Source organism: Ruditapes philippinarum, unplaced genomic scaffold (assembly GCF_026571515.1).
Source record: "Ruditapes philippinarum isolate M1 unplaced genomic scaffold, ASM2657151v2 ctg18792_1_1_1_1, whole genome shotgun sequence".
NCBI lineage: Eukaryota > Metazoa > Mollusca > Bivalvia > Venerida > Veneridae > Ruditapes > Ruditapes philippinarum.
In genome coordinates, this window is record NW_026852194.1 from 1 (window position 1) to 9,766 (window position 9,766).

The 9,766-nt window shown below is 32.4% G+C and overlaps 1 protein-coding gene across 1 annotated transcript; it reads left to right on the forward strand.

Moving 5' to 3' along the window:
• Nucleotides 1-7,062: 7,062 nt before the first annotated feature.
• On the forward strand, nt 7,063-8,347 carry LOC132752022 (serine protease inhibitor Cvsi-1-like). Its single transcript, XM_060742277.1, has 3 exons — nt 7,063-7,259; nt 7,537-7,638; nt 8,107-8,347. Exons 1-3 carry the CDS (start codon nt 7,205-7,207, stop codon nt 8,286-8,288), a joined length of 339 nt encoding a protein of 112 aa, XP_060598260.1. The 5' UTR covers nt 7,063-7,204; the 3' UTR covers nt 8,289-8,347.
• Nucleotides 8,348-9,766: the final 1,419 nt, after the last annotated feature.

The following is a 9,766-nucleotide window of genomic DNA, read 5'->3' on the forward strand; positions in this document are numbered from 1 at the left end:
AATTGTTTCCCTTAAAGTTAAAAAAACTTCGGAAAGGACAACGGGGATTCCGGGTGTATAGTTTCAAAGGGAAAAGTGGGGCCAAAAAAATTTTATTGCTATATGTCCATAAAATTTAAAGGGCCCCTGAAAACGGGGGGGCGGAAATAGTAAAATGTTGGGGTTTATGACGTTTAACATAAAATATACAAACCCTTTTTTAAATTTTTTTGTAAAGTGGGCTAAGCATGGTTTTAAAAATTTAAAAAAGTAAACTGCGTCATGTAGATATGAGGAAAAAGTTTTTAATTAAAAATACAAACTTTTTTTGGGTTTTTTAAATAATTTTTCAACCCCCCGTAAACATGTTGATATGGAAAGTGACATTTTGAACCCATTAACGAGGTATTTCCCGGGTGGCCCCTGGGGGGGGTGTCAGTCCGGGAAAAAAGAAAGTTAAAAATATCTTTTAATTTTTTTAAAATTTTGTTGTATTTTTTTTTTTGTTTGGGATAGAGAAAAAAAGGTTTATTTTATTCCCTTTAAAACCCCAAGGGGCATTTCAGGAAAGGGTTTTTAGTTCTTCCCAAGCATGATCCCGGGCCCTTTTCCCTAAATCAGAAAGAAGTCCCAAAAAACTATTTTACACTAAGATAAGGGGAGAGAAAAAAAAAGGGGCAAAACCCCGTGCTTTCCCTTTTACTTATCGACATATGATTATGGGGGTAAAGGATAGGGCGTCAGTTACAGCATGGTTTTGGGACACCGTTTTTCCCCTTTGAATCGTTCATTTAAAAAATTTGTCCCCTTTATAAAACCGTTTTAAAAAAAATAGATGCTGAAAATTTATAAAAAAGCGCACACCAATTCCCCCGGTTTTAAGATTTAAAATTTCATATAAAAGAAGTTTTTTTTTTTTTTCCCCCACTGTTTTAAAAAAAAGAATTTCCCCTTCCCCCAAAAATGTAAATTTCCCCAATTCTTTTAAAATTGCGTCTGCGCGTGTTTTGGGCGGGTTTTTTTTAAAACAAGAATGAATTTTTAAAAATAATTTTAATGAAGATTACACCTTTTAAACACCCCGGGTTTTTTTTTTGTCCCCCAAAAAAAATTTTACCTTTTTAAACCCTTTTTAAAAAATTTAAAATTTAAAAAGGACTTTTTTAAAAGTGATTTAAAGGGACATTATTTCTTTTAAAATTTTTAAATTTTAAAATTTACCAGAAAAAATGAATAACTGATTTTTGCTTTGGTAACCCCCAGAAAGGGCTTTTTCCCCCAGATCTTTAAAAACAAAAAAAAAGTAAATAATTTTTTTTTACTATTTTTATCCCGAAGATTTTCAGGGACTTTCCCACTGTTTTCATGGGCCGTCCCCGGAAAAGTGAAATTGTGCTTAATTGATAAAAAATCGACTCGTGCAAAAATTAATTTTTATTTTTAGAGGTTTTTTTAAAACAATGTTACTTTTTTTATCAAAAACAAGACCCAAAGGGCGAATTTTTAAAAATAAAATCTTTAAAAAATTTTTTAATATTATAAGGGAAAATTTTTAAATTGACGGGGAAACCCATTTTTTGCCTTAACAATGGCGAGTTTTTTTTTTGCCTTTTTTTTCTTTTAAAAAAAATGATATTTCTTTTAAAGAAGGGAAAAAGAAAAGCTATCAAATTCTTCATCTCAAAACTTGAAAAATTAAAAGCATTTGGTATTTTTTTTCCAAACTTTAGGAAAATAAAATCAAAAACCGTTTAAATTTTTAAGGGAAAAATTAATAAATTTCCCTTTTGCTTTCAAATATTTTCCGCCTAAAGCTTATTTTTTCTTTTTTTCAGCCACCCAACATTTTTGTTTTTTACCGACCGACTGCCATAACTTCAGCTCCCGGAAGTAACAATTTCTGTGACCGCGACTTCCATTTGTTGACGGTACATGCAGGTGTGGCCAGCGGGTTTGGGCCTGCACCAGGTGGTGGTGATCATCACCCAGGCGGCGGTCCGGGACCAGTAGGCAAATAAACCTCTAGAAATGATTTGCAATGACGTCATTTATATGCTTGATATTCAAGTTGAATCAATAAAAATATCAAATATATTATTTGAAATATTTGAAAGCCTTGTTTAGTTTATAATATACATGTATTCGGACATAATAAGTATGTCCACGAGTTATAACCATCACTACCACCACAACAACAACAACGTGTTTATCAGGTTATTCGTTTTGTATTATTTAGATTTTTCATTGTCAACAAACTTGAAATTTAAAAATAATTTGCTTCAACCAACACCAATACGAACATATTTAAGTTCTTTAAAGACTTTATAAACTGACAGCGTAACAGATGCCTCGATCCTCACCCTCGGCCGAATGATACAATATCAGGGGGAAATAAATAAAGTTTTACCTTTCTTTTTGTCCCCGGCACTGTCGGGTTAATGTAGTATTTTGAAAGCACAACAGTGACGGACATGCCATCTTGCAGTGCCCCACTTGAACATGAACTTTTAACATATGACTTTGTACGTATTAATTAAGAAGTTTTCATACAGATGTGTAGGCAGAATTAATATATGAAAATTATATGAAACTCGCGAAAACGTCTTTTAAAGTTGTCTTTACAGTGATATTGGGGTTATCAAACAATACAGTCTCCTTACAAACATGTGTCTTTCTTAATACCATATACAAATGTAGCCCAACATTTAAAGGAACTACACTTATAAGCCTAAAAACATAAAATTTTAATTTTTCACATAGATAAACATGAGCACTAAAAACAGAAATATAAATCAAATATAACCAAGAAATTTACAAGAAATACATTGAAAATCTTATGTGTGTGCTATTCTCAGTTCGATTTGAGTGAAAAGCGTTTTAACGCTTTTCAATTTTGGGTCATTTTTCACTATCATAATAATTATTCTGGAAAAACGAAGGGAGCTAATGATTTAATTGAAATTTTGCAAATACCTTACAAGTATAGATCTATAGCAAATGGAGTAATAATCTCAAAAAAATTATATCCAGTCCCGTCATGTCAAAAAACTCAGTGGAGTCCCTTTAATAGTTTGTCCATTGATCATTGATATTCATTCTTTTATGAAATGTTGAAGTTTTTTTACCAACAGTTTGTGCCGGAAATCGTGAACCTGTTTCATTATCATTAAGTTGGTTCAATATTTTAATATTGATCTGGTACATATAATTTTTATCAGGGGTCAACAGATACACAGCGAAATATCACAAACAACCATTCATTTCAGTCTTAGCAAAACAAAAATGTTCGCTGATTCCCCCATGCCTTACTCTGTGCCAGTTAATATTTATAAACTGACCACTTTCCTATGCCCGTGATCCAGTGCTCTTTTCGATTGGCGAAGACGGTCTACTTGTCCAAGAATGTCAATAGCAACATCCAATGTGTTAATATGGTTATTGAAAATTTCTCACATAATTGCCAGATGCAACCAAGACCATGTAATAAGCAAAGATACTGGTTGCTATGTTTTTACCAAAAGGGTATTTAATCTATAATATGATTTTATACATCTAAAAATAAATAAACAAAAAAAATGTTGAAGTTTTGTTGCATTGAATTTTTGTTATATTGTAACTGAAAATAATATCTTTTGGCAACCAGCACCTTTGATATTATCCTAAATTATTGAATGGAAACAGATTGCCCACAGACAGACACCACCATATCATTATACTATGTTGAAATACAAATTTTGACTAACATATAGATAACACATTTTGAGTAGCCAACACAAAGAAAGCTTTTAAATAATATCACTGATTTATTCTATAACAGAAAATATGGATTGTAGAACAAAATAAAGTACAATAAATGCAAAATTGGGGAACAAATATAAAATAATATATGTCTCTAACAAAGAAAAATGATATTAAAACATAAAATAAAAGATAAAGAAATATAATCAATTATGCAAGATAAACTACAATAACAATGTAAGCCATTAACAAATATATAATTGCACAACCTTTAAAAACTAGAGAGGTCACAATTTAGTAATTAAATTTCTTAGCTGGTCTTTCCATTTCTTAGCATATTTATTGATTTTTCTAGCATTTCAAAAAAAAATATATTAGCATATTTATTAAATTTATAGCATTTTTTTATATTATTTTTAACACTTCTTTTATCAATCTGATAACATTTCTTTACTTGTTAGCATATCTATCTATTTATGAACATATTCATTAATTTGATAGTATATATTTTCAAGAGATAAATCCATTGTTACTTAATTTACCTAGATAAGATATTCATATACTATGTGTACCAGTATTTATAGTTTTTATATTTAAATTCCAGTAGAAAGAAATTTAGCAAATGCAACAAAATGTCATGTTTGTAATTGCTGCAATAAATTCATGTATCAGTTTTAACTTTTCTTTTTTGTTTCATTTTACGCCTTTTCCCAACAGTATTTCAGTCATATAGGCGGGTAGTTTCCTAACCATCGTTCCTTACACCAGTACTAGACTACCTTCCTCCGCGCTAAACTACCAAAGCATCTCCAGGGGATCAAACCCACGCCAGAGAGGTAACTTGATTATAAGTCATCGACACTTACCCCTCGACCACGGAGGCAGTTTTACCCTTATTCCACTTGAAAAAAGTGATTAACCTTTACCATTGGTATAGAGCTTGGTCGGCCTGCATATCTGTGCAGTCTGATCAACCTTGATACTCTTTTTAGCTTTTGATATTGAAACCCCTAAACTTTTCAATAGACTGGTTCAATTTCAAAGCTGGACAGATCCATTACAAACATTGAGCAGGTTAAGGGTTAAAAATAACTTTGCTAATATTTTAAAAATATTGTTTAAAAAAATTCTTCACATATGTATCAGCTAACAAATTAGAAATTGCAACTCTCTAGTATTGTTTCATATAATGCTATAATCCATTCAGATCTATTTCCATCGGGCATGAGAAAATCGTGCATTGCGTACTTCCATGTCCATAATCGTGATATTCTGTCAAACTCTTGTCTACTTTTACTGTACAAGGAACCAATGGCTGGTTCCATGCACACATCACAATATTCGGCTATTCTCAAAGATTGATAGTAAACTATAGCCTGGATAATGTAGAATTTACAAAGTTCAAAAAGGGCCATAATTCTTGTTAGAATTATGGGCCTTGGACAGTGATCTCCAATCATACTTTCAAATAAGTGTGTGAAAGTTTCAACCCATTCTCTACTGTAGTTATAGAGATAACAACTTACATGCAAAAACTTATATGAAGTGTGTTGCCAACACCTTAAAGGGACTCCACTGAATGAGGTTTAAAAGCCTTAAACATAACATTTGAATTTCTTATATAAAAGAGCTGGGGCACTTTAGACAGAAATATAATTATGCAAAGATAGTTTAGAAATATACTTTGGAATAATTGAAAATCGTATTTATATGAATTTTTTTGTCCGATTTGAGTGAAAAGCGTTTAAACGCTTTTCATGTTGGATCATTTATTTACAATGTGAATAATTATTCTGGAAAAACGAAGTGCTCGAATGATCTGAAATTTTGCATTAAGATAAGAGGTCTAAACTTACATCAAATGGTATATTTATATGGATTTTTTTTTAAAAGTCCCATCATATCAAAAAAAGCTCAGTGGAGTCCCTTTAATGAGAACAATAGCTTTCCCTATTAATCAAACTAAAAATACTTCATTAGATGTATCACATACCTGTCTGGAATTTGTAAATACAACAGGAACAAGCCACCCTAATACAGACTTCCTTGTGGTCCTGTGATAGAAGCCTGCCAGTGGCAACAGTGCCGGTCAATAGGTTCAGCACGTATACCTCCCGGAGAATCAGACTTAAGGGTTTTAAGTTCCCTTCTTAGTCGCCTATGTCTCCATGAATTCTATTCTATAGGTGGCGTACTATGAAAACATACTACTATTTGATAATCTTGTCCCTTTTCTCCCTAAAATAATCTTATTTTAATCTTCACTCTCGTGAGGCAATAGAACCTACATATGTGAACAGTACAGACCATGATCAGTCATCTGATCATGGTCTGTACTGTTCAGTCAATACTTATTTTGATTTTACATATATATTATAGGCTTTTTTCTAACTGACAGAACTGTTATAAATTTCAAATTTTAAATTGAAAATTCCCATAAAATATGTTGATTTTTCCAAATAAGCTTAACATTTGTCACAAAGAAATTCCATATATGTATGTTTACATTCATCTGAAAAAAGCTGAATGTTTTAAAATATATGGTGTTTTTTTTTCTTTGGTGAAATCATCTTACAACAAAGGTTCAAATTAAAAACAAAGTGACCGACTGTCAGGACAAACAGTTATATCAACCTCAGATGAATTAAAATATTAAATCAGTAAAGTAACAGGAATTCATAAAGAAGAAAAAATGTAGGAAGACAATTGATCTATAATGAGAAATTCTTTTACCTGAAACATCATGCTTTCCAAACATTGTCTACAAAGTGAGATTTCCAACCTTTAAAAGTGCAATATAACAATATATAAGATAAGAAATGAGAAAAGCAGTGTAAAAAGTGCACCCAGTACGTTCCTTTCACTTAGCGCAATTGACTGGAGTGTTGGGTGTAATATATAGTGTACTGTTGTTGATCTGTTCTTGTGATCTAATTTAAGTGATTATGTGTGGAAAAAAATACTCTAAGAAACTACACTCTACACAATGCAGCAGTTCTAGTAAGTAACATGTCCCAAACGATAATAATATCAGATAATTAATTTTTTTACAATCATTTTTTTTAATAAATTTATTTAACGAAATATTGTGTCATTATAAACGTAAGTAAGCGTATTGTGAAAGGCCGTTCAATCTTTTTGTTACAGACTGAGTATATCTAGACGAAGTTCATAACATCTTTTTGTACAGTAAAGATAAGAAATGAGAAAAAAGGTGCACCCAGTGCGTTTCTTTCAGTAAGCCAGGAGAGATTATGGGAGTAGGCATATGGGACGCTCACGTTACAGCATGCGTTTGGTACACGTTGTTGTCCATTTATGAATCGTCCATTTTAAACATCATCCATTTATAGAAAGCCGTCACAAGTAGATGCTGAAAATCATGTAAAAAGCGCCCACGCCGTCTCATGATTAAATGATAATAGTGCATATATAAAGAGATCTTTACTCCACTGTTAGTCAATTCATAATTTCCCATTCCAGCAACATGTATTCCACTACTGTGAAAATTGTCGTCTGCGTCGTGTTGGTCAGTGTGGCAAGTAAGTGATTTTCAGTTATGATACACTTTGTTTCGTTCAGGCCATGTTATTTTGTTAGCGATATCATTTTTGATTATTAATGTTTCAAAAGTAGACTTTAAAACGATTCTTTTATGGTATATTGTACAAGTTTCGGAAAATATATTTAAATATATTTAATATTTTTCTCAGAAAACAAATAAACATAGTGTATGATACAGAATCTTGCATTCGGAGAACCCTGAGAACGACTTTTCCTGTGATGCTTAAAAACAAAGAACTATAAATCTATTTTCAGTCTCCGAAGATTGTCAGGCGACTTCTGACTGTAGTCATGTGACCTGTCCGGAACGTGACTATGTGCTTACATGTGATAATAGAATATGTAGCTGCGTGCAAAGTAATTATTAATTCTGTGTATTTTCATGATTTTATAATCAATGTGACTGTTTTCTCCCACATTTTAAGACAATGATGATTATATTAAACTAAAATCTTAAAAATTTCATCATATTATGATGACATTTTGCAATTGTAAGAAAAAAAAGAAAAAAACGCGATTATTTGCCTTCAATACTTAGTGGGTAGTTTTTTTCTTTATAAAATGTAATGATATTTCTTTAATGAAGGAAAATGATCACGATCATACTTCTTGAACACTTGTATTACCTCAAAACTTAAAGAATGCGATAATATTGCCTCGAGATTGAAGGAAAATGTATTATAGGGATTCTTTGTTTTCCAAACATTTTCTTCAAAGATTGAGAAAATTAAAATTCTATTTCCTCAACTCTTAAGGATAGTGATTACATTCCCTCATAGCTTATATAATAATACGTCATTAATGTTTGTTTTGTCTTTCTTTCAGCCACCCAACATTCTTGTTTGTTACCGACCGACTGCCAGAACTCAGTTCCCGGAAGTAACAATTACTGCGACCGCGACTTCCATTGCGTAGACGGTACATGCAGGTGTGGTCACGGGTTTGGGCCTGCACCAGGAGGTGGTGATCATCACCCAGGTGGCGGTCCAGGACCAGTCGGCAAATAAACCTCTAGACATAATTTGCAATGACGTTATTTATATGCTTGATATTCAAGTTGAATCAATAAAATATCAAATCTAGTATTTGAAATATTTAAAAGCTTTTTTTAGTTATACTATTTTTCATGCCTGAAAGCGGACATGAAAAAATATGTACATAAATTCTAAGGACCACCCTCACAACAACAACAACAACAACAATAACGTGTTAATCAGGTTTTTCTTCTGTCAATCTGAAAATCAATCTAAAATCAGCTCCTTATTAACGCTACGCGTCTGGATCTGACGGGCACCAACAGGTCAACTTTTCGTGACCTTTCAAACAGCCAGTTATGAAAGCAATGCTGCTTCTAATTTTAACCGCTGAAAAAAATCAATACTGATTGTGTCATTTTAACGATTTCGAGAACAATCAAAGCACAGAAGGCGATGAATTTGTTTGGGTCTCAGAATGTCAGAAAGGTGAAGGTTGTGAGATTATAAACCAATTTGTTTTTGTAAAGTGCCACCAATGCTTTCCAGTGTTTTAACTGTAGTAAATTGGCTATAAGACTAATTGCAACACTGATAGTCAATTCAATGTTTATTTGACCTAAAAAAAGAGAAAAAAATGAGTTGCCTCAACTGGGATTTGAACTCCAGACATCTCGATTCATAAACGAGCGTGCAAACCCCTCGGCCACGGTGAAGTTATATTGTAGTGGCCTGAAGAAAACCATATTATTCTAAATTAGGGTTTGTAACTCTTATTATTTTGACGCTAAACCTATTGTTAACACAGGTGTAAATAATCATGGAGCTTACTGTAAGCATGTATATCTATAAAGAATGAAACAAGATTAGAAATCTTCGACCATTCGGGAACTACTTTGCTTGAAAATTTATGCGCCTGTCATTTGACAATCTTTACGCATTGATCTCCCCTGAATTTTTCGGCGTTATGGTACATATAAAGGTGAAGTAACCGCTTCAAAAAGTGGACTACTTTAGGCATTTGCAATTAACAGCATTAGGCTCTGAAATTTCGCTGCCATTATTTGTTTGGTCTGACGACCCAAACAAATAAAAATGGCGGTGTCCATATAGCGGGTATAGGTAAGCTGGCAAAACAATCTTGCTCATTAAAATTGAGTCTATTATTTCCAGTTTATTCATTTAACATTTTTTCTGACTAAAATCAACAATTTGTTTTACTTCCACGTACAGCGATAGTTTGATACTTCGTCTAATATATGTAAAGTAGGGTTTGATTGCATGGCTAAAATAGTTTTCTCGGGAAATCCAAATACAATAAAGACGACACAAGCACGGTGGCAACAGTCAAATCTATATGCAAAAAATAACTTAAGTAGTCCTGAACTTTAGTCATATTGGGCGTTGTCCATAGAATCGGCAGGTAAAGTAGCAAAATATTACAGTCCACCAATGATTTTTTTCTATACCATCAGTCGAGGAATAAACTTTAATCCTGGACCTACTATGGT

What these genes read in the sequence shown, in the direction of transcription:
- LOC132752022 (XM_060742277.1), top strand. Translation starts at nt 7,205, where the DNA reads ATGTATTCCACTACTGTGAAAATTGTCGTCTGCGTCGTGTTGGTCAGT. An exon ending in CGTGTTGGTCAGTGTGGCAA is followed by an intron (nt 7,260 to 7,536) that starts GTAAGTGATTTT and finishes ATCTATTTTCAG; the next exon opens with TCTCCGAAGATTGTCAGGCG. An exon ending in AATATGTAGCTGCGTGCAAA is followed by an intron (nt 7,639 to 8,106) that starts GTAATTATTAAT and finishes TCTTTCTTTCAG; the next exon opens with CCACCCAACATTCTTGTTTG.